Here is a 25,694-nt window from a genome sequence, read left to right on the forward strand (position 1 = left end):
AAATAGTACTGAGTCTTAGGACAAGGAGGTAATAAATAGTATTAAGAAAATTCCATAGAAAAAATACATGGAAAAATAATGCCATATATTTCTATTAGTATCCTCTATATTACACATTCAAATAATACTGATTTTTATTTCAATAACATAGTAATAATTTAATTTTATTATCCTGGAAATCTCAATTTTTTTGGTATCTAGAAACAGCGTAATCACTTATGTAATAAGTTACCACTGCTTTCTTGCTGTGTTACTACCTACCTCTCTGCGTACAATCCAAGTTGCACTAGATTATTTCATTTTCTTAAACTATGGATTTATCTCCAGGTTGCTTGGTAGTGCAAAGTTTGAATTTGATAGCTGGCGTGGTGTTTCAAGCATGTCCAACGACACTGTTGTCATTAGGTTTCCAAGTCAACTGGAACTGAGGGGAGGAGCTCACAGCATTTAAAGCTGTTGTTTAAATTCATATGGACAGTTAGGAAGACAGCAGTATATTTATTTACTTGAAAAGGTTATTTTAAAAAACAGGAGAAAAAAAATGAAGTCTGTTTCTTAGGGGAAAAAAAAAAGAAAGTTCTGTACACAGCAGAATCATATTTGAAATAAATTTTTTAAAATTCTGAGAGGCCCAGAAGCAACACAGTATGTCAGAATTTTTGCAGCATATGTTTCCACTGATCTTGCTTATGAGAGACTATTGAAAGAGCTAAATATGTATAGCATGGCTAAGCAATGACGAAGGTGGGGGCGGATATAACAATCTTCAGACTTATGAAGGGTATAAACATAAAGGATGGAAAGGAATTATTTAGGGTGGTATGAACTGGAGGAGGTATTTGAATAAAGAAAAAACAAAACCAACTTTTGACTTTGAAACACAGTAAGCTATGATAAAACCTCCCAAAGCGCCAATGTATGGGGTATTTAAAGCTTGGCTGGTTGGAACTCTGCACGAGAAGAAGGGATTGGATGACCTGGGAGATCGTTATTCCACCAGTAGAAAAATGAGGAGTGTAGTCATCGCTATATTATAAAATAATGCTGTGTTTTATTCTGCTTAAAACTGTGTTGCTCTGTAAATATTTTACTTAAGTATTTTGACACACACAGGTATTATTGGATTTTTCTTACGTTTATATTGTCCTGATAGGGCACTTTGGGATACTTTAGATTTTTTTACTTCAGGCTCAGTTGTTTCTTTCTTCTTTTGTCTTGCTCAGTGTCTCATCTATGTGCAACTACCCTACATGGAAGACTTAAGACAGTACATATTTTCATCCTTGAAAAACAATAAAAAATGCATTCCTACAGGTAAAATAGTCCTTCACTGGGCAACTGGACAAAGTAACCTACTTGTCTTCCTTAGAGACTCTAAAAGAGCTCGAATATTTGGCTTTCCAACGGAAACATAAGCTTTGTCACTATTTTGGCTTAGGGAAAAAACCCCAGGCCTTTGGGAACACATTATGATTATGTCATCTTGAAGTGTAAAGCCTGTATCAAAACTTTAACAGCTTAGTTGCAGGCTGAGCAGACTTGAGGTTTGCAGGCAGTCTTTTAAAACCTACTGTTAAATGACTTCTGCCTCGGGTTATGGGATTATTAGTCTCACAAGATCTCTGTGATAGACGTCTGAGATTTAGTCCTCTGTATCCTTTGATTTTTGAACTCATTTGTGAGACTAAATGGCCAAATCTTGTGGGAGATACGATATGTGATTAGCTAGCTAGAATTAAAATAGAGGCATCAGCTCCGTTCGTACAAAGCTGGTCCTGTAGCCAGTTGCAGTATGGCCTGTTAATATAATGTACAAAGGCAAAGACTGTACTTTCTGTGGTGTGTTGTTTTTTAAAGCATGCACTTACTGGTGTCCAGATTCAGATAGAGGGCGTCTTTGGAGAGCCACAGAACATGCAGCCATACAAAGCTTGACTCACTGTTCTGAGAATTTTGCACAGCAATGAGCGTAAATGGATGTAGTCTAAAATCCACTCCCACTTCTTTAATTTGTTACGAGGTCCATTGAATGGGCATCTGCACATCAGGGTATATAAAGCATGCTGGGTTGTTTCTGAAACAGTTTCTGTTCTCTTGCCTGTAACCTACAGTTTGAGAACAAATCTAAAACATGTTTTACCAAAGCAATAGTTGACTATTGTGTACTGTGTTAATTTGCAGTCATAACTTTTAAAATTTATATTACGCCGTTTAGTTTTTCAGACCAACTGTTCTCCTTATTTTCTGAGTGACCTATAAACCTTCTGCTGCAAATAAAAACATCTTGAAAAATAAGAAAAATGGAAGCAGAAAGGCAGCAATAATTGAGGTCTTGGGGGGGAAAAAAAAGGCTTTAAGACTTTACATTTTAGTCCTTAAATAAAGCAGGGGGTTTATTATTGTATCCATTATCCATACGCCTTATTGGCACGTCTGTATCTGCAGTGTATTCTGTGGCATGTAATGAATTGGTCAAAATCTCACATGGTGAAGTGTATCTTCATTTAGAAATTGTTTCAAGAAATCCATCCATCTGCAAGTGTATTTAAGTTTTCTTTGTATGTAATTGCTGCCTTAGCGGATCAGTTATCTGCTGTCGACTCTTTGATTGATTCTATGAATTTGATTTATGAAGATGATGATGGAGAAACTTTTGAAGACCTGTTTAAGCCCAGCAAAATCTCAAACCCTCATTTTCAGAGGTTATATCAGGTAAGATGAACTATATGGCAGTTTTTAAAAATTTCTTTTGTTAAGACTTTTCACCTTTCTGTCTTTCTCTGATTCACATTGGAAAGATCTGCATTGTGAAGATGGGAATATAAATTCTTTTGCATTTAAGTATGGGGTAGCCAGTGATTTCTATGTTGTCCTTGACATAGAGTTTATTTTTAAAATTTCCAGTTTCCAAGGGAAATTACACCTGTGCTGAGGTGTCTGCAACAGCATCAGTGATACTCACAGGCACCTAGACTAGACAAGTTCAAACTTGCTTGCGTATCTCAACACTGTATTGCAGTGATCATGGTGCAGACGTAGACTTAGTCTTCAGCTTCTGGGCAAAGAGAGAAATTGACTGAAAATCAGGGATCTTTTTAGCTCCTCATTCTGTGTCCCATCAAATCTTCAGCAGAGTCACTTTTCTGTGCATTGTTGCATCTAGCAGTGGTTCCAAAACAGATCAGTCTGTGGTGAACTTGATCAGAAGTAAATGGTTAACATTGTTGACATTTAAAATATTCCATTTGGGTGTCTGAGCTGACGCATTTTATGGGCAAGCAGAACAGTTCACACTTCTTGCAGTTATTGCATCAAGCTGTCTACATTTTGATTTACATTCCTTTCATATCATGAATATTTTCATTGCAACTGTGAGGATGAGAGACTTAATTATACATTAGAATTCAAGTGTTCAAAAAAATGACACAGCAAATTCAAAAATAAGGAAGATTACAATGCAATTTATGCAGCTGCAGAATTGTGTTGTATACAGAGCCATGGAGATATACTGAGTGCGTGACTGCACTCTGAAAATTGACCAAAAATGGTATTATAGCAACCATGTTCATCATATCTCAACAATTCTAAATGAATTTTTTTCAGTTTACAAGTAGGAAGAAGATGCTTTTTTAAATTAAGAAAACTTACCCGAGCTTCCAAAAGCCATGCTGCCTTAGTATTGTCAAAAGCAGCAAAGGATCTGAAGGTCATATGTATGTTTCAGGAACACATGTAAGCCCACTGTCTTCAAATCCTACTCTGATTGACACCTGCAGAACTTAGTGTTCCCTTCAAATTCTGCCAGCCATATTGACAAGATGGTGTGTAACTGAATGCAAGATTTGGTCAGTAGAAGGTTATTGCTGGGCAAGAGCTTAAAATGGATAGACCTCTCCGTGACTCGTATTTTAGGAAGGGTTGTAAAACTTGGGTATTACAAAACAAATATGGTTTTGCTTGTCAATGAAACACATAGGGGATAAAATTTCCTCTATTATATTGCTAGATGCAATTTTGCATTCTTTTGGTTCAGTGGATGTCGCCTGTCAACGAAAGATGTTTCTTTAGGTGTGCCATTTGTTTTCTGAAACAGTATGATGGTGGTGTCCCAGCAGTTGAGTCAAGTGCTGCTAGAAGAGAGTAACTGTGTAACTCACCAATTTTCGCAGAGGATAATAGGATTTTGAGGATAATAGGTGAATGCTACTGGTGGAAAAAGTGTTTATTGACTGTTTCAATGTACTAGGTAGTATACAGTTCCTGTCCACAGTGCTTGGTTGTTTATAAAGCCCTAAATTACCAGTCCTTTTAGTGCTTTCTTTTGCCTGCGCACAGCCCCATTTTTTTGTCTTGGTTACAAAACTGTTATTAATCTGTGTAACTTGCAGAAAGATTGTTCTCTCCTTTGCTGCAAACATGTTCCAGATTCTTAATATTTTGCTCTTAGTCCAAGTGGCACTGCTGGAGTTCCTGAAGAACTATGCAGAAAAATTACACATCATCTTTTGAACGTAGCCAGTAAATTGATTGGGCTGAACAGGACCTATAGATGGTTTGGAAAAATAACTCTGAAGAAAGGATGAACTCCCCCTTCATTTCCTTGCTGTGTTGCCTCATGAAGATATTTGGAGCGATAAGTGACAAGAGCCAGAATTTAAACAGAAACATCAAGCTAAATTATATCTCTGGAAGTAGTGGTAGGCATCAGGAAATGACAGAGTGGGTGGAAAGGAGTTGCTAATACTTGCTGGAGTGGAAGATGAGGAATATCCTATGTCCAGAGTTTCAACTTTTATTCCTTGCTTCCAGAAAAGCCTGAGCAAACTTCCATAGCTTTTGTGGTGGCAGAATTCCACCGTCATTGTTTAAGTTGTTCCTCTTAAATACAGGGATTTGAAGCACATAAGGCATCTGGGGAATGCAGTGCATTTTATTTGATAGCCAAATAAACAAATTGCTCAACTATGATTATTCCGTACTGAGACCTGGGGGGAAGGTTTGTGGGGACGGTGGCCTGCAGCATCGCATAGTTCATGGGATCCAGCTGCAGCGTCTGCATCTAAATATGCTATAATGGCTCTTGTTAGACCACATGTAGGAGACTGTAGAGAGCTGAGCTTGTTTGTAAGTGGTTGGATGGTCCAGTGATGTTCTTTCAAAAAGCAGAGCAGCAGGGGGGACAGGAGGTACCTCACAGAAGTCTGTAAGGGCTTTCAGCAACAAGTAATCTTACCTTTGGTTGAATGTAGGGGATCTGTTGGACGGTCATTTTGAAATCGCCACAAACTAGATATAAACTGAACTCTAAGACACATGTTGGGATTCAGTTCACAGAGGTTTAACTACCCTGAAACTAGCCAACTAGTGTAAGCTGAGTTGTCCAAATCTATTCCATAATCCCTGAAAAAAGAACCTTGGGAAAGTAATTGACCCTTCTTGTTTTGGAGATCCTAAGTACATGATAGTTGTGGTCGTGTAGAGTGAATAAATGACTGATATAGTCTAGATGTTTATCTTTTAGATAGCTGAATCTGTCTCCCATGTTCTAAGGCTTTAAATACTATCAGGTTCCTGTAGGATTTATAGATTTGCTAAAATACGTTCTTACAAAAGTGTGTTCTAGATGCTGTGTGGAAGGGAACAAGGCAGGATGCTTTCTTGCAGTAAATTCCTGTCTATTCATGCATTTATGCCATTGCTTATCATGGAATTAATTATGTGAAAAGCCCACTTCATTACATCCATTGACCAGTATCTTAGTGTGACCCCTGTTCCTGAAAGCTGGCTGCATCTCTAGGCTGGAAATGTAAGGAAATTAAGAAGAGCAAGGAGAAGCTAGTGTGTTGCTGACAACATGCATGAATAAAACGGTGAGTCTGGAAGCCAGTGGCAGCGTGGGTTGCCTTCTAGCCAGTGAAGGTAGGAGTGGTTCTTGCTGGGCACAGAAGGAGAAGGAAGCAAGGTTAAAAGGGACTGTTTCGGATTAGAAACTTCAGGTTAAGTCTGTTCAACTTCATCTCCATTTAGCACCTGAGTTTTGATGGTACCTGTCATCTGAGGTTTCAGAGGAACAAAAGGAGGCTGTGGCTACTCAGTCTGCTCAGCTCTTGCAGCTGCACACATAGAGATTTCGGATGCAAAAGCCTGAAAAAACACATTCACAACAGGGGACTTAGGTTTTTTGCTTTGTGAGTTTAATTCAGTCCCCTAATACTGTTTTAATATTGTTTTTTTGTATCACAAGAGCCATTACTGCAGCTTCCAGCAACATTTTTACTCTCTTTCAAAATAATTATGCCTTAAATCATTACAAGTGTTTCCAAATCAGTAGCCTTGTATGACTGCCTCTCTTTGAAAGTATGCTCTAATATGGATTGGAATCTTAATGGCAGCATGAAAGCACATCAGTATTGATGTGTAGCATATGGTCTGGATTTTCTTTATTGGCAGCTTTTCAGCATGAGGAGAGGATTTTTTTTGTTTGCTTTAGTTTTGTTTTTTAAATTAATGTCATGTCTGACAGCCAACAGGGGAGCAAATTTCTGCTGTATTCCTAGTTTACTGAGTAGTTACCTTCACACTTGTGTCTAATTCACCCGGTACAATGGGCTTGGAAAAATTATTCTCCCATGTACCTCACGTGTTCTTGTGTGCGTGTGCATGCACTGGTATCTGTGTAAATATATGCACATACACATAAATCTCTACTGCTATCCCACACTTCACAACATTTAAGAGATACCTACTTTGTTTTAAAAATTCTCAATGGAATTTCTGTAGCCTGCCTCATTAACCTCATCTCTCTCACTCTGCTTGGCTTCCTGACTGTGTGCACTGTCTTTACACTTTGGTGAAAAAACCTTCTCCTCTGTAGCTCCTACCATCTGTTCCAACTTTGATGTACATCTGTCAGGCCCCTTCATTCCCTCACTCTTTTCAAAGCTAATTTGCAAACATACCTATATTCTGTGCCTTACCTGTGCACATTTAACTTCTCTCTTTCCATTTGCTCTTAAACTGGTGAAAATTTCTCTTGTATGAATACTGAGTTTTACTGACCAAGAAGAAATATTTTCTTTGAGGGACAATAAACTGTGACAATAACTGGAATATGTGGTTGGGGCATAAATCTCATTACCTAATTTTGGAATGTATAGAAGTCTCTCCCATGTGACTGCTTTATAATAGAACTGCATTTTAAAGGTAAAGTGAAGTCAAAAAGCTGAATAGATGCAGATGACTGTTTCATTCCTGGGATTTTCCTAATGATTCTCATAGAACTCATTCCAGTGAGTGTGGGAACACTCATCTGCATCAGTATTGTTGTTTAATATCATTATTAATGTCCTTAAACAGCTCATCATATGACTTTCAATCCACTTGTGAGCTGGAATATTTGTCAGCAATATGAAGGTAGTTTCTTTAATATGGAAGGTATTTTGCATGTACCATATGATGTCAGGCATACAAGCATTATATTAAAAGCACATAAACTAAAAGTTTTCCTTTGCTCAAATTATTTCTTGCAGTGTTTGCAGCATAAGGCTTTTCACCCCAATGAGCCATTGCCACCAGTTGAACAGCACATTTTAGAGATGCTGGAGGTGCCCCGTGTGGTAAAAGAAAGGTGTCAGGCTCCTCTTGAAAAAGTAAAAGCACTTTTCCCTCTAAAGGAAGTTGGCAAGAAAAAGGAAGAGAAGACTGCCCAAGACATCTTCAAAGACAAGTAAGTTGGAGATGTATTATGGATTTTTTTGAAACTTTTTTTTTACACTTCAAATTGTTTTGCTGATGAAGCAGGTTCAGAGTCTTTTGAACATAAGATCAATGAGTTACACACTGAAAAAATACTGATGGGTGGAGAATATTGTGGTACCGCAGTATGTCTGGGATATTTTGTGAATAGTGGCGGTCTTACTATTACGGGGCAAGACACACCAGGAAGCAGTCTGTAGCTTCTTCATGTCTGTATTTGTTGTCACAAAATCCATCAGGTTGGAAGGGACCTCAGGAGGTTTCTTGTGCAACCTGCTTCTCAAAGCAGGGTCACCTATGAGATCTAAACAGGTAACTCAGGGCTTCATCCAGTCTGGTGCTGAAAACATCCAGGGATGGAGACTGCACATCCTCTCTGGGCAACCTGTTGCATTGCTTACTGTCTCCTGGTCAGTTTGTCCTACTGGTAGTTATAAAATAGTTCAAATAAGAATAACAGTGGGTCTAATTTAGTTTAGAATAAATGCTGTAGAGCTTTAAATTAGCTGTAAAGACGAATCTTATTTCTCAGCCTGCTCAATTTAGGTTGTTCTGTAGCTTTCATTTTGAATTCCAAATCAAAAGAAAAGCAGCTTCATTATTATCTGCTGAGCAATAAATGTGGATGTCTTGAAAAAATCAAACTGTTATGGACTCTTCCTGGAACATGTCTTGTCTGAACAGTTCTGAAGATAATTTTTTTTTTTGTTATTACATATACTGTGTTTACTTTATTTGTGCTGCAAATACGAAAAATAAATGCTTAATTGCTACTGCATTGGTACTGTCACCCAAGCCACAAGTCAATTTGCTCAAACAAAATCTGCTTCTTAGAGCTTAATTTATTGAATGCCTATAATATAACTACTGGGTCCCCTGGGATGTTAGAGAGTTCTCAGTTAGCTGCTTCTCCCTCCCTTTTGTCATTTTTAGCTCAGTCCTTTCAGCACTAGGAACAATGTCTGAGCCATTTTGAGGCCTTGCTTAGCTGGGCTGTCATATATCCTTTACCTTGGGTTGGCTAGAGCCTCCTCAGCATGTTGTCTTTCGGAAGACATGACATAGGACTTCCCACATTACTGCTCTGGAATAATGACCACGTTTCTGTACACAGACTGGGAAACACCTTGCTTTGTATTTTGTTCATTGCTGGGTGTGCCTGTCTTGTCTTGGTGTGTCTGTGAATTCATACTGATTAAATTCTCTTGTCCTTGCTCTGTGCCCCAGTTTCTGTGTGTGTGTGTATACATACATTTATACATGTATTTTAAAAAGTGATAGAACCATTTTAAAAAAAAAAAGGCAAATCTTGGGTTCAAACAAGCTAGGGAGAGAATTTAAACAAAAACCAGTGACCCATTACTGGTAGTTGCTTAAAAACATACATCCCCAAAGGCATCAATTTGAGAAGCAAGAAGGAAAGCTATTTTGTTTAAAAACTGGTTTCCTTTAGAGGGGTGATGAAAGCAGCTATGAAAATAATTGAGATAGAAATTGGTGTAGGGCATTAAAATGATTTAAAAAAAATTTGTAAGGAGGGCAAAAGGATACAGACGCACCTATGCAAAGAAGAATGAATGGTAATAGGATTAAAAAATATGAAAAAAAATGTTATTGCTGTAGTAATGAATGGGAACAGTAGTATTGTCAGTACTACAACAGAAGTGTTAACTCTATGTTTTTGTTCTGTGTTTGGGGAAAAACTGAGTGATATAATTAAATCACTTGATAAAGAAAAGTACATCACTCTGCAACAATGACTAAGGAAAATGTTAAACACCAGAAAACATTCAACTTATTAAAACTATCAGATCTAGACAATTTGCACTAAAGTGTTTTGAAAAAGTTGGCTAGAAGCTCTCTTGACTGTTATTTTTGTTTTCTAAAACTGATTTGTGTTTCCTATCATCATATTGACCTGATTCATCTGTGCTTAATTTTTAAGGTCTAATGGGATTAAGGCAGCATAAATGTAGGCATGATATCTTAATACAGATTTTAATGTTCAGCATTCGTTTGTTTCACTTTTGCTAAGCTCAGTGTAGTTTGAAAAATCCAGTGAAGTAGAAAGCATTTTACTTTTTTCTTCTTAGATCGGCTTTGGAGCGGCTGTTACCTTATCCAGCTTTGCAGTATGTGAGAGGCTTCTATATAAATGTAGAAGTGGGTGTTTTAAATTAATCTTGTATTTTATTAATTTTTCTCAAATAGTAGTTGCACGTTTTACAGTTTAAAAATACTGCTAATCAGTGCATTACCAGTAACAGATTCTAAATGTCAGATCCTTGGCTGGTATAAATGGGTATGGATTCATTAGTTTCTGCTGTGCTGCACTGATTAATGACAGCTATAGGTTTGGTCCTAGGCAGTTAAATGCAGCATCATCATTTATGTTCTCCTCCTTCCTGCAATTGCAAAGCATTTTGAATCAGTAAAAATAATGCAGGAGGAAAAAGATTTCAAGACATTGCAATTGAGTGGAAAACACCTTCAGAGAAAAATATTCTAAAAGAGAGTTTTCGTTGCTCTTTGCACCTTTCATCAAACCACAACAATGTACAAGAATTTTGGTTCAAGTAGAAGTTCTAAACTCACTGGTGTTAGATAATTATCAGTTTTTCCATTTTACAGGCAGGCATATTGCCTGTCCAAAACAATCAAGCAACTTCTTCAAGGTCAGCCAGAAAGTCAGCAGAGTTGAGAATGAAGCAAGGTATCCTATCCTTGTCCTGAGGCATAACCAAAGTCATCATTTCTCCTAGATTGATAAGTAAGGTTATGTTGGATGACAGGAGGTGCTGAGGAGAAGGGATTTCATTTCACTAGTGACAAAATTAAGTAAAGGACAGAGAAGACTACTGAAACAAAGTGGGATAGACACTGATTGTAAAATAGGGGAAGTGTGTTCTATAGGAGGTAAAAAGGAAGACTGTACACGTTCTTTCTAATAGTTGATTGCTTCTGTAACACACAATGCAATTTTTAAAATCAGTTCTAACCTTGTAGAATGCAAAATGGCACCTAGTCCAGGATCTCTGGCTTTGTCCCTACATCGTCAAGCAGTTTCTTCTTTTCACTGCAGTGGTAGAATTTTTAAGAAATACTTCTTTCTTTATTTTGGGATTCCTTGAACACAAATACTGCCGTTTAGATCGCTGAGTAGCTTTCAGTCATTCTTAAACTGAAATCGATTCTTCCGTGTCAGTAGCCTGTCACATTAAGTGACACAGAACACAGTGTCTGATTTTCTTCCCCTTTTGTGATTAGCTGGATTTTCTTCTGTTGCCAAGATGTGCTCTGAAGTTTGGCACGTTACAATTAAGTTTCTGGTTTGAATGTACACCTTGGTATATGCTACCTGTGAGGGCAAAGCTAGAAAGTAGCCTAAAATTACAAGTAGCTTTTTAAAAATAACAGTCTTTTGAAAGCATTTTCAGATGTAGCTTAAAATGTCCTAAGAGAGTTCTTACATACTTAATTGGGGTTTGTCTAGCAGGTTTTGACTGCTGTAAGTGGAAGTTTATAAAGCTCTTGTGTGCTGATGGAGGATATGGGTCATTAGACTCAAAAGCCACTGTGTAAGCAGCTTTGTAGTAGCTATCAATTCCAAGACAGGAACTAGCAGGTAATTTTTGAAGAGTAAATGAATTTCTTAATGAAATGTTAAGTTTCATTGCCATTTCATGTTAAGAACATCTGGTGAGAACACCAAATGTCATGTAATATACTGTAAATTATCAAGGTTAACTCAATATGCAGGTTCCAAATAAAGTGACTGGAGATATTATGTATTTAGAAAGGTGGAGAAGATGTGTATGAGTAAATTCACTCCTGAAATAAGCACGAATAATCTCACAGCTTCAACAAGTGGTGCCTTTGCTTTATGCTAAGATAAAGTTTGATCTCTGTCTCTACTGTCTGCTTCGTGTAGCCTGTGGGGAAAAATGAGGCATGGTTTAATGTTAATTTGGGAACAGTTGTATAATGAACTTTTGTCCAGTGTTCAGTGTATATTTCATTAATTTACTGACTCCCTACTTAGTAGGCAGGACAGTTTACTTTAAGTGTTTATATTCATTTTTGTCCTTCTCATTTGCAGCAGTGAAGATGGACCCAACCCTAAGAAACCAAAAATTGATGATGAGGAAGGTAGCTTTAGCATCATAAAACTTGCTGAAGGCAATGTCACCTCTGTAAGCATATTTTTACAAATCTGATTATTAAAGGGGAAGATTAATTTCTCTAAGTGTATTACAATGAATATACAGAATTCCTGATAAAAGGATGGTTTCTAGCTGAAACATGACTGAAGTATTGTCTACTTGTAGATTTGAGACTCTCTGCTAGAGATTGTAAAGACAACTTCCTCTGCCCTTAGGTGTATGTTAGCACAAGTTTCCGTCAGTCTTGGGTATTTTAGGGCAAAATTCTCCTCTGGTGTCTAGAACTCTAAAGGGCAAGCCTGAGGATCGGAGGACAACAATCTCAGATTTGGGGTCCAGTGGCTGAATTTTGTTCTTGCTCTCTTTCATATCATCTGCAACATGGAATTTGCCTCTGTATATTTAATCAAAGGTATTGCTGTGATTTTAGAGACTGTTCACTGCATCGGGGTTCTAAATCGCAAATTTGACTTCATCTTCCTCATAGGTTAAATGTCTAACTTAATTCCAGATATTGTGTACATGGGTAGATGAAGCCTGTATCATAACTGTGCACCTTCCTTTATTTTTTTGAATTACAGGAAAAAAGGTGATTTAATGTTAATTGAGGTTAATTTCACTTGTTTTCAAAGTATCCTTTAAGGCTGGTTTTTAAAATGCATGACTGAGATTTTTAAAAAGATTTATAATCTAAAAAGATTTAAATATTTTGTGCTTCTGATATACACTTCTGATTTTTCTTGGAAAGTGGCATTGCCAGATTTGAAAGAAACAGGAAGAGACCAAGCAAGCTTATTGAAAGATCGAACAATTATTTTGACAGCAAAGCATAAAATTTTCAAATAAACTTAAGAGAATTTTGATTCCTGAAAGGACATGTTAAGCAATGTAATTTTTTTTTTCCCTAAAGTTATTGCATCTGTTTTTCAGTAGATGTTTGTTAATATTTGACCTGGTTTTAGTTCCTTTGTAAGGTTTCCGTGCTTGTATGCCCATTTAGAGCTTCAGCTTTAAGATGTCAGACTGGGCCAGAAAGGGTAGATGAATTGAGTGCAAACTTTTAATTTTGAGCTTCCTATTGGAGTGACAAACCAATGATTCTGTACCCACATGCCTGGGAGCTCCCATTCCTCATTAAGTGTCTGTCAAGATTAGTGAGACGTCTGTGCTACAGAAAGTCTCAAAGCTGAACTAGCAGATAGCCTGAATTACTGTGCTTCTGACCTCTAAACCCCAGAGAATATGGTTGGCTTATAAGAGTGCAGCACAGTAAGTCTAAGTTCATCTTGCTCATGTCATAACTAACCTTTGCTAGGAGTACTGTGCATTAAAACGCATTGTAAGACTTTCATTTTATGAGTCCGCATGCAGAGAATTGTAGAGCTTCTGTTTCCATATTAAAATAAACAGAAATTTAAAGATTCTTGTTGCATTGCAAGAATAGAGATGGATATTGGCAGATGATTGTATCATTTTTGGACCTTTTGTAGGTTGGCAGTGTTAACCCAGCAGAAGATTTCAGAATTCTAGTGAGGCAGAAAAATGCTGACTTCAAAGACGGTAAATGACTTTTATCTATCTTAATTATATTTAGTAGCATCTTCAGGGTTCAGTAAATGCAATCCATTTGTCTAAACATAAGTTTCTAGTGCTATGTGAGATGCTCTGGAGTGAGTGGCTCTAGTGCCACTCAGCAAAGAAAGGTGTCACTCATAATTCCCATGTCAATATTTGCCGTCCCCATTTGAAAGTCTCAGATACCTGTGTTTGTGTAAGATGGCACTAGGCAGCTACATTGAGGCATCTGAGCAACTCTTCAGGTGTTCCTGGCTGAAGATCCCGTGGTACTGACTGACTGCCTCATTCAAAGTGGGTCTCAGCTTCTTATCTGGCTTCATGGGATCTTTCTGTCTTGAAGTGGAGGGATGCTGGCTGCGTGCGGTGTGAGAAACCTGTCTTCTACTGTCTACTTACTTGGTTCTATGAAGAAATAAGAATCTGATGCCTGGGATTTAAATCTTTACATGCAAAGATCGTTTCTTACTGCTTGTTGTGAGCAAAAGAAAGCATGGGTGAATTTAGGGTGTAATAAGCAGGTAGTATGTGACTCTTAAAGATGAAAGCAAGATCTGTGTGCACCAAATCTGTTTTCAGCGTACAGCAAGACAGGGTTTTGATGTAGAGGCGAGGAAGAATACAAAGCACAGGTCAGACAATGTCTTGCATGCCCTAAGTCTGAAAATGCAAAGGAATTATGATTTGTTTGTATGGTATTTCCCTACTGGAATAGCTATACAGAGATACCTGTAATCCAAAGGTATCATAAAAAGAATGCACAAGATCGATGGGGTCCTTTTTTCTTTTAAAGGGTGATTTGAAGGTTGTGGCAAGATAACCTCATCTGCCAAATAGCCACTAATGTAGCAGTTCTTTTCAAAGAAAAAGACTTGCAGAGGTGCTGAAGTGAGGTGCTGGGTATTTCAACAAGGCCTTTGGTCCTTTTGGACATAGTTTGAGGAGGGTGTTGAGTAGTACATTGATTTGTGATACAGTCTGTTAAAGCCTATATAGCTATTTCTCTCCAGAATTTCCAGACCTATAAGACAGCTGGCCAGCTTTTTACATGGATTTTCCATTCGATCCAGAAGAAATTGTTTATTGAAAAAATATTTGGAATTGTGTTCTCAAATCTCAGATATATTAAGATGCAGTAAAAAAGCATTGTACGATATATTAGAATACAGAAACTGTGAAACAGTTGACTGCTTTGTTACAGTAATTAATTTTATCATGTAGGAAAGCTTTAAGGCAGAAATAAGTATAGTGATTGCCCTTGAAGACAGTTTAACTAAAGAGTGCTTAAATATGTTCACTTGGTAGCTGTGCTGGAGATAACTGTGGTACACGTTTGGATGGCTTCCGAAATTTTGAGCAATCTGCTTCTATTTTACATGTGATCTGCTCTGTAATTATAAGGTGTAGTTAGACAGAATGTAATGCAGTCAGAAGCCACTATAAATAAAAAAATGCTCTGCATATTATTTTTTTTCTTCTGCATAATCTTTTTTCTGCTTTAGAGTCTTTTAGGTAGCTTAATACATAAAACATTACAGGCATGTTTTTAATGGCTTGCTGTATTGCATTCTGGTTATGTAAATGGTAAATTCTGCCTTAAAACTATTCAGTGGTTCTAAGGGGTTTTTTTAGTATAATTTTGTATCCTATTTAGTGATGAAACTTTTTTCCTCTGCTAGAACATGTGAAATGTAAAGTGTCTTTGCAGGAATGGATAATCTGTGGCATTCAAATAGTTTACTGGAGGAAAAAAAACCCTAATTACATTATATGTGTCGGGATGCAGACAGGACAACTATTAGGTTGCATCCCGTTTTGCTTCTTTCTTGTATAAAAAGAGTGTAGTCTTCCAAACTGAATAGAGCCTACATTCTCTGTTTAAAAAAGGCAACAATTCCTTCTTCCTCCCCTCCCCACAAAATAGCAACAAAGTCCCTCTGTAGGGAGGAGAAAGGGCTTTCACCTGTTTGCTTGGGGGTGGATTTTTTTGGTAGATAGAGAAGTTTTAGCAATAGGAAGAGTTGTACTTTAAATACTGACAGTACAGTGGCTTTTTAATTGAGCTGCAGGTTAACGGCCCACATCCTCTTTAGTCCACAGCAAGTCTCTCACCAAAATTATAAAGTTACCAAGACCAAAGTATGGCAAGGGAATTTTTTTAAATTATTTTTTTAAACAGCTTGTAGGAAGTCCTGACAGTATATTTATCATAAAAAATGAGTACCAATGCATCTCCTGCAGTGGCCTCACTGGGATTTGATGATCAGGGTTTGTGCCATTCATAGCAGAAGCCTATGTGCAAGTTAGACAACCCATGTCTGAATGCTGGGTCCCACAGCAGACCAGAGGAGGAGAAACGCTGCATTCGCTGTTAGTGAGAACTGGGTCACTAATGTGTGAATACTCACCTCCCCCCCCCCCCCCCCCCCCCGCAAATCTTAGAGTTTCAAAGGGCCTTAGGGATAGGCTTTCTGAGACTGGCAGCTCAATTCCTGAAACAGCAATCAACTTTGTTTTTAATTGACATCTGTGTAGTTTATTACAGTAGGGACCCACTTATGGCTTACGTGATGAGTTGTGTGTGAGGGTGTCAACTTACTGGTTAATTTTGATTGCTCATGTAACTAGCATTGTGTTTCCCCTCCAGATATCTTTACTTTCTTGCTTGCATTCATGGCCAGAGAGATGTCATTTTATGCAGGTCTTATTTTGGGCAGGTTACAAGTGCACAGTCATCACAAAGAGCAGTCTTCTGATAACAGCTTCTGACATTTTTGTCAATGAATGCAAATAAAATAAATTAGTTTGCCTGAGTGGAATCTAATCATTACTCCCAAGGGTGTACAATGAATTTCTTCATTGCTGTGGCTGCAAAGAAGATTCTCAAATGCTGTGAGTACTTGCCATCTTTGTAATGCCAAAGGAGTAGCCACATGGACTACCAGTTCATCCTGTTTGACTATTTACAGGTTTCTCATCCATGTCTGCATTTCTGGAGAGCAGAAGGTGTCTGATATGGGGTGTTGTATTTTCATATGCTTCTGTAGAAGACAGGATGCCTTAATGGGGGGTAAAAAAGATACTGACACACGTATAGTATTTTCTTTGATTTGTAAGTTTTCTGTGCAAGTTTATAGGCCAGATTTCATTGCATCTTATAGGACTTCTATCTGAGAACTTGATGTCCGAAGTCCTGTAGTTGAAAGAGCTTTGTTTATTTTACTGATTGTCAGTGAAGAGAGAAATCTGCAATGACAACTGTATCGTTTATGGACATAAAAATGTCCAGAGACAAATTGTATCAAATGCTCACTCTTATGTTTATAGCAAATTTGTTAATATTTTCATTCCTAGGCATTTCTATAAAAATAAAGTTCAAAGACTCCGTAACTGCATGTGTAGATTTCAGCAAATATTCTGTCGGGCCTGAGGTGTCACACTCTTGCCATGGCATGTAGATAGCTTCTTAAGTAAAATGTAAAACACTGGTTTTGCACTGGATGCTTTGTATCCATACAAGATTGGTGTATAAGAGATTTGCAATGGGAATTTATTAGGCAGTTGCAAGAATGATATTTTATTGCAAGATTTTCTGTAGAAATGTGTATAGCTAACTACCTTTCTAGACCCAAGATAATTTTAAAAAAAACCCTAGTATTTACTTTCTCTTTTTGTTGGCATGTCTTTGCAGTTTGTCTGCATTTTCATTTTACTGGATGTTTTTGTGTATTTCGGGGACTATTCATGCTCTTCTGCTAGGTAGGCCAAATGCAATGACTGGTTTGATGAAAATGATTCAGTCATTGGAAGAGTATTTGCAAACCAAATACTTGAGTATGTAAAACCACTTTGAAGTTTCCTGTATGTCTGCTTTAGAGAAGATGAAGCTAGATTCGTCTTTGAAGGGCATAACAATTGGGTGAGATGCAAAGCTCTGAGCTGCAACAAACAGAATTTGGATTAGATGTTATGGGGGGTGTGTGAATAAATCACAATGATGGTAGTCAAACACGGAAAGAAGGGCCCAGAGAACTTGAAGACTCTCCATCTTTGGAGCTACTTGGAACTCGTCAGGGGAACATTGAGCCACCTGATCCACAGTGACCCTGGTTTGAGCGGGGATTTGGACCGGATGTCCTTCAGACATCCAGCCTAAATCATTCTGATCTATACCCACAGGCCATTTAGAGAGACCATTTCAAAATTGAACAGCGTGTCATAGGACACTGGAGTAGTTCAACAGCTCTTGATCTTAAAATTCTTATTTCTTGGCTTAAAGATGGAGGAAGTCCTTAAAAAATTAGGATGGTTTTCTGTTTATAATCTTTTTCTTCTTTTCAGTTACAAAAAGATGATACTTAACTGAGCAGTAGTTTAAAATTTATTATCAGGTGGTTTAACTGACTTGTCAGTGACTTACTTTAAGCACTGTCCATTAACACAAATCATTACCACCACCAGTGGATAAATCAAAAGATTGGTAACAAGAGGAGTCTTTTGTCTACAGAAAGAGCTATTTTTTTTTAACCTGATTAATTTTTTTGGGGGGGAAATCTCTAAGGAATTGGAACTTGGACTATAATATAGCCTTATCTATTATTATGCTGTAATCTGGTTGGCATAATAATCAAGACCAAGGACTGAACTGAACGAACATGAAAATATAACTACACTTTTGTACTGTAACTGTTCAGGGATAACAAGTGAATATAATTGTTCGTGGCATATTTCACAAGAAAATGGTGAACATATTTTAGAGTAGGGAATGTATCTGAATGCCAGTGGGGAAGGGATTAAATTCTGTTAGAACTAAAGGATCTCCTAATCAAAGATTATTTTTTTTTTTACCTGTAGTTCTCTGGCCTTTAATCACTATGTTTGTTATCTAACCAATCAGGTACAGTAGAAGAGGGAAGCAGAAGATTAAAATTTCTTGGGATGATCTGCAGAACATGGTGGTTATTAGGAGTGCTGGAATTCCAGTTTATGCAAAATACAGAATTTCATTAGTTCACTTCCTTAAATGTGTGTGTGGGGTGAGGGAAGTTGGGAGAGAAGAAAAAAAAGTTGTTATTACACAGTAGTGGCCTGAATAGGCTGTCAGTTCGTAACTCTAGGACCTGGTCTTCAAAACCCCAATGCCTGAGATTTGTCTGGGACACATCAGAGTTAATGCTAATATTCACAGCTTAGTTAGATAGACATCTTTATGCAGAACATGCCTTTCTCCAAAAACAGGGAGATTTATTTTTTGCATCACCCAAACCCAAAGATACACACTAATGCAAAGGCAGATGACAGGCAGCAGGAAATCAACAAAGTTCTCAGACCTAGAAGTGTAAAGGAACAGAGTCCACTTAGGAGAACTTCCAGTTATAATCATTACCTACCATCTCTGGTATTGTCTTTGGCCCCCTGAAGTAATTTGTTAGTCTAATCAGAACACAGGAATTTTATGTATTTTAGATTCATCAATCATTGGCCTGTCATTTAAGGGAGACCCAATGGCAGACCCAATTTTAGCCAAGCTGTTTCAAGATGTTAGAAGAATCTGACTTAAAATATTGTTGCCATGTAACCTGTTTCCTGCATATATTATGGTCTTTCAGTGCCTAGTAAAACATTGTAAGGTTCTTTTGGTTCCTTACAACAGATTTCAAAAGGAGGCAGCTCACAGTCAGTAGCAAGAAAAAGTCTTCTGATGCCTGCCAGTGCAATCAAATAGAAAAGGATTTTAAAAAAATTAAATGCAAAAGAAGAAGTAGAGTGTCTGATCATTTCAAACAGTATGCTGGAATCATTCTGACAATAAAGACTTTCATTGCACCCTCATAGTGCCTGGGGTTTTAATTTAACACATCAGTGAAAAGGCAGCATTTAAAAAAAACCACCACCACCACTGAAAACACCAGCAGGACTTGCTTTTATTAGTGCAATTCGTAAGAAATTAGAACATTTAATGAGAAAATCGTTAACCATGAAAAAAATGGACTGACTTAACTTGGGGAGCTTAAGTAGTGAGACTTCTTCAATTTAGTTTGTCAGCTACTGGTAAAATAAATAAAAAGAGTGAGCTGATCACCTCTGGAGCAGTAGGCACTTTAGCGCACTTTCTTGTGTGATAGCTGCTGTTGGACAGAACCATTATCCACCTCCTTTTCTAGAAACTCTGTAGAGTCAAAAGCTAGTGGGAGAATATCAAACGTGTCTTGTTTCACTCTTTTCAGAGATGCTATCCTTCAGATTCAGTTCAATTAGGCATTTTATAGAACATGAATACAACAGCTAGCACTGTGTATGCTTATAGTGAGGAGAATGGAATATAGTATTTAAACGATGTCTGCTGCTCGGTGTGTTTACTTATCCTTGTCTCTTCCATCACTCTGACAGATGATTTTCTATGTTGATGTTTCCATGGCTGAAATAGTTGCAGTGACATATATGCCCGTAACATCTGAATAGAAAAAGGGCTATAGGTCAGGCTAAAGGTAATCCAGTAACCTGACTTTAACAGTACAAGAACAGGACAGGCAGATCCTGTGACTTGTCCAGAATGCTTTTCTGCATTTTCTTCTTCAATGGCAACATCATCTTTAATCTCTCTTGATAGAGTTAGTCTCTTAAGAATGCTAAAATTTGTTCAAGCATTTTTTTTTAAGCTGTTAAAACTTCTAGCATCCCACAGCATCCTGTGGTAAAGAGGTTAACTGGTTTTGTTTGAAGAGGTACTTTTTTTTCATTTTTTCTTAACCCAACTCTTTGCTCTTGTTCTGAGAGAGGCAGTGGACTATCGCTCCCTATTCATCCTGTTCACAGTGCTTCTGAGTTTATAGATCACTGTTGTATGCTCTTCACACCTGTCTTTTCCCAGGATGAGGTGTCTACCAGAGGGTAAAATTGGACAGTGTTTGTTGTATAATTAAACATGAAGAAAATAAAGTACTAAAATCCAGCAGAATTTAGTTGGGCTTTCAGAGCTCTTGATGACATTTTCACTTGTCACGTTTGCAGTGTTTTACAGCTACCTACCTTTTAGGAGCTCAACAGCAAGGATGAAACTGGTGTTCCCCTTCTTGTTGGTGCAAGTCTCATTGTTTGCCTCTGCTTCTCTCTGTCAGGCATGCACAATTTATAATACTTATCTCCATAATCACAAATAGCATTGCCCCGATGAAAAATCATCAAACTACCTGTACAGAGACAAGATATACTCTAACGTCAATAACAACAAGGTAGTCTTTTAACTCCAATCACCCTACAGCTGTTGTTTTGACATTGTTACACCTTCATTGTAAATTTAATGCTTTCATTGAAATATGTGTGTATTTCAAAGGATGTTTAGGGGATATGCTTTGCGCTGTAGAACATAAACTCCCTCAGCTTTAGGATCCCGAATGTTCTGGTTTTACTTTCTATCAAACAAGCTAGGCCAGTGCTTTTTTTCTTGGCTTTCAGGGAAGGACTTTTGCCTTGGCCATGCTTGGGTTTCTTCCTAGTATATCTAGCTTTTCCAGAGAGGCTGAAGTAATTGTCAGTAGCTTAGATAATAATTATCAACGCAAGTAGCTTGAGGTGGTATGGGTATGACTAACTCTTTTGATGCCTGTGGAATAGAAAAAGAGAGATGTAAAGGAAAAATATTTTTTTTGCCTTGAAAGTGTGCATTCTTTCATTTATTTCTCCTTGTCTTTCAGTGAGTCAGCAGTTGATAAACCGCATTGATCAGTTCCTGGAAAATAAAGATTCACAGTACTACATGAAAGGGATCAGTTGTATCAGTGTTTTCAGAGAGGAGGCCATTAAGGTAATGTTAATATGTGAAAACTCATCTCTTTCCAATTAAAGACGTGATGGGCCTGTTTCCTGTATTAGAGACTTGATAATTTCTTGCTACAGCAAAAAGAATTGATTCATAGATTAAAATCTGTTATCCTGTTTGAAAGTTTAGAAATATATTTGCATTTTATGTTTCTTTATTCTTACTGGAATGGGGACTAGCTTCTCTGGTATTATTTGCTGTTGTTTGTTTTCTTTTAAACATAAAAACACGAGGCCTGTGACCTGATGCTTGTAAAAGAAAAATAAGCAATCCTACAAATTTCTTCTTAAATAAAGCTAGATACAAGAAAGTCTTTCTAGCTTTCTGAAAGGCAGTTTTTGTGGCTCACCATTCCTTAGAACTCTTGGTTTTAGTAGAGGTAAAAACCAAAATCTGTACGTCACTTTTGTGTTCACAATGTTAGGTGACTTCATGAAGAATTAAGTTTGCAGTGCTCTTTAGTAGGCTACTTTAATATTTCTCTGTTGTCATTGCTGTTATTTTCTCAGCTGTCCAAGGTGCAGTGCTTTAATGATTTTCTGCAGGCCCTGAAATCAAAGGTGGAAGATAAAGCCTTAGCTGATTTCTGGGAGATCATGATACAAGGTAGGATGGCATTAAAAAAAAAAAAAAGTTTGTTGTATTATCCATTATGCAAGAGAAAACTTTGTTAGCAATGGGACACTTAAACTAACCCCAGAGCAGCGTTTTGATATGGTTCATTTGTGCAGCCTGTTTAAAAAAATAAAAAAAATATTTCACGTAGCAACTTCCTTTTTTGCACTAATAGTTTCATATCAGCAGTATCCATAATGCCTTGCCAAGTCTTGTTGAAATGGTAAATTAATTGTGGAAGAGGAGACACAAATTAAATGTTACAGGGCAAGGAGAAGAAGATATGATTTCAGCTGAATTTCAAAGTAAGTGGAAAAAACTCATGCAGCAGAGATATAAAAAGATTCTTCCAAATTAAGCTTCAAAAAAGGCATAGATAGCATTGAAATATGTCACTGATCATTTTGTGTTTAAGCAACCTGAAGGACAGAATATGTGGTAGTATGACACCTACCTATGATTAAACTGGGAGATACAAGGCAGTGCAATTCCAAAAGACATTCAGAGACTACGCAAGTGATAAATAAAGGAACATTTTCACAAATACAAAACATGGTGGACTAAAAAAAATCATTTACGTCATACTCTTGTTTTTAATTGGAACCAGTGCTAAGAAAATCTGTTAAATGCCCAGCTGTATCTCTTAAGGGTACATGCTATAAATGCAATGATACGCTTTTGTATAGCACCTTTCAAAGTGGCAAACTCCAGACACTCTGTAACGTCTACTTTGTCCAACTTTTTCAAAATACAAGTTGGCAAGTTGTTTAGCAACCCAAAACAACAGCACAAGACAACACTGAAAGAATATTATATTCAGTAGTATTGTAAGGGACCTTCTCTGAAGAAATTTGAAAAACAAAACCAAAAACAAATCAAATTTTGAAAGTAGGAAACTTGGATCTTCCGAAGCCATGCCAGAATACTGTTTTAATAATTTTTAGCTGGTACAAATCAGATTTTTTAACAAAACTGGAGTATATTTTTGAGAAAAAAAAATTACAAATACAGAGATGATATTTTACTACAACATAGATTATCTTCTTGTGAGAAGATAAAATAATCATGGTGCTTTATGCATAATCTAGCTGCTCTCACTAGGTAGCTGAAATTGCTTTTCGCTTGCATCTAACAAAGCAGAAATCCTGTTTTCCCTGCTTCTTGCCACATGACCCATCCACTCTTTTCTAACAAATGTGGCATGCATTGGGCCTTTTCATGAGCGACTGCAATCACCAAAAGAGGATGGGTGTGAGTTAATGAGTTAGTGGCTCAGGAGCAATGCAGATCTTTTTCACAAGTTCACTTGTCTCATGAAACCCTGCCACATAGTTCTATGGGCACATTAAGGTGGCATTACACTTGTGCTGTTGCTGAAACCTGTATGAATCTACGGTTCTTTGCTCTCATACCCACAGCTTCTTTATTCAGGCATAAGCATTTGTGTAGCCAAGTGATGAGCTAGACTGGAAAAACTATTGGGGTACAAAGTAATTGAGATTTTAAATTTTTTCTGGGGGTCACTGCAAAGGAAGGTGGTGCTGGCACAACAAAGGAGCAAAGTGGGGGCAGGACCAGCACTTTGGTAGTCAGACTGTAGGTAATCACAGCGTAAGTGCTTGTGTGTTAGGAGTTAATTTTTATAAGGCTGTTAAGAAAAGACAGAAGAGCATGCTGTGAATGACTAAAAGCGTAATTTCTGATAGATTTTCAGCATTTCATCTGTGATCTATGATTTCAGTGTCTCATTAGTTTGATTGTCATAATATTAGCGGTTTCCTAAATGGATACTTCCACAAGCTTATGAATATGCTCATTAATTTATTTTTATATCGTAGTTGACTCATTTATGCAAGTCACATTTTCCTTTGAGCAATATTTTTTTATTTTTGCTGGTGATGATGACACATTCAGAAGTTGGAAGACTTTTTTCATTTCTAACATTAAGTGCGTTTTTGGGAAGCCTTCTAATGATATTTTTATATCTCTTATTTTTTTTAGACAGAATTTCTTTGATCACTAAAGATGAAGCAGAGGGAAGTTTGGTGACTAGTGAAGAGGCTGAAAAGGTATCGTTTTTTTAATGAGCATCTATTTGTATAGAGCCCGTGCTGTGGAACAGAAGATTCTTCCTTACGTGGATAAATCTTTAGATGAATTAAATAGAATTCATATGAAGGAAGAAGAGTGTCCTTTTGCCACACAATTGAAATTGCCCCAATTCAGAGCAAAAATAATTGGCTAGCATGTACCACAACATTTGCTTTAACCGGTCTTTAGAAAGTAGCATGTATTGACATCGTTATCTGAAAATATGCTCTACAAAGAATAGGAACTTCAGGAACTCAGTTTAGTGGAATAGCAATAGACTATTTATGTATGCAAGATCACTATTTGAACTTCAGAGAAAGAATTGTGATCTCACTGTTATCACACGAGTACAAAAATCAGGATACTTTTTTGTCTAAAGGCATTGTGAACCCTAGTTATATAAAGTTGTTATGGCTAGTTTTCACCATATATGCAACGATATCGGTATTTTCCACTTTATGCAGCTCTTGTGGATTGATGGACATCATAGATGATGCTGGTGATCATATTAGATCCTTTTGGAAACAAAAGTTTTGGAGTATTTGCAGGTATTCTTTCTACAGAAATATAACACTTCAGTAACTGCAGTGGTGAATGAAGGATGTCACAGTGTGCTGGTTTTGGCTGGAATAGAGTTAATTTTCTTCATAGTAGCTAGTATGGGGCTATGTTTTGGATTTGTGCTGGAAACAGTACAGGGATCTTTTCCATACTGCTGAGCAGTGCTGACACAGAGTCAAGGCCTTTTCTGCTTCTCACCCCACCCCACCAGCGAGTAGGCTGGGGGTGCACAAGAAGTTGGGAGAGGACACAGCTGGGACAGCTGACCCCAACTGGCCAACGGGATATTCCACACCATATGACGTCATGCTCAGCATATAAAGCTGGGGAAGAAGAAGGAAGAGGGGGATGTTCGGAGTGATGGCGTTTGTCTTCCCAAGTGACCGTTAAGCACGATGGAGCCCTGCTTTCCTGGAGATGGCTGAACACCTGCCTGCCCATGGGAAGTAGTGAATGAATTCCTTGTTTTGCTTTGCTTGCGTGCACGGCTTTTGCTTCACTGATTAAACTGTCTTTATCTCAACCCACGAGTTTTCTCACTTTTACCCTTCCGATTCTCTCCCCCATCCCATTGTGGGGGTAGTGAATGAGTGGCTGCGTGGTGCTTAGTTGCCGGCTGGGGTCAAACCATGGCACACAGTTACAAAGGAGCGAATTCTAACAGGCAGAACAGTGCCTTCTGTTTGAAAGAAAGCAGAATTCAGAGTTGCTGTCAAAAATTGTATTTGTGTGGAGAGGATAAGACAGGCATTCTTGCATCAGGCTGCTAGCCATGATTTTACATAGTTTAGGGGAAAGAAGGTCCTTGTGTTATGGACCCCTGAAGGTAAACCTGTGACTAAAATGACTAACTACTTTGTAGAGAAGCAGCTTTTCTAAAAGATGCCACATTGATTTTCGCAACTTCCAGGCCTTACATTAGCAGTAACCAGAAGGAGGTAGAAGTAGGTTCTCCATGAGTGAATTAATGAGTGGGTAAAAGGTTGTATTTTAGAAACTGCTTTTTTCATCTGTAACAATTTACCTCAAGGTGAAGAAGGCACAGAGATCTCATAAAAATGAAAAGCTAACAAACTAAGGTCCAGAAAGCTAAGTACATGTGCAGAGTAAAAACG

The 25,694-nt window shown here is 37.6% G+C and overlaps 1 protein-coding gene across 2 annotated transcripts in view; it reads left to right on the forward strand.

Moving 5' to 3' along the window:
- The window catches only part of XRCC5 (X-ray repair complementing defective repair in Chinese hamster cells 5 (double-strand-break rejoining)), a 50,931-nt gene that overhangs the window by 19,840 nt on the left and 5,397 nt on the right, over positions 1–25,694 (forward strand). For both annotated transcript variants that reach the window (XM_009323539.1, XM_009323540.1), the window contains 8 exons: positions 1,224–1,314; positions 2,579–2,712; positions 7,530–7,726; positions 11,855–11,948; positions 13,409–13,478; positions 21,188–21,297; positions 21,822–21,918; positions 23,929–23,996. In XM_009323539.1, coding sequence (XP_009321814.1) covers positions 1,224–1,314; positions 2,579–2,712; positions 7,530–7,726; positions 11,855–11,948; positions 13,409–13,478; positions 21,188–21,297; positions 21,822–21,918; positions 23,929–23,996 — 861 coding nt within the window. The remainder of the gene's footprint in view (positions 1–1,223; positions 1,315–2,578; positions 2,713–7,529; positions 7,727–11,854; positions 11,949–13,408; positions 13,479–21,187; positions 21,298–21,821; positions 21,919–23,928; positions 23,997–25,694) is intronic.

This window comes from Pygoscelis adeliae, unplaced genomic scaffold (genome assembly GCF_000699105.1).
Source record: "Pygoscelis adeliae isolate BGI_AS28 unplaced genomic scaffold, ASM69910v1 Scaffold664, whole genome shotgun sequence".
NCBI lineage: Eukaryota > Metazoa > Chordata > Aves > Sphenisciformes > Spheniscidae > Pygoscelis > Pygoscelis adeliae.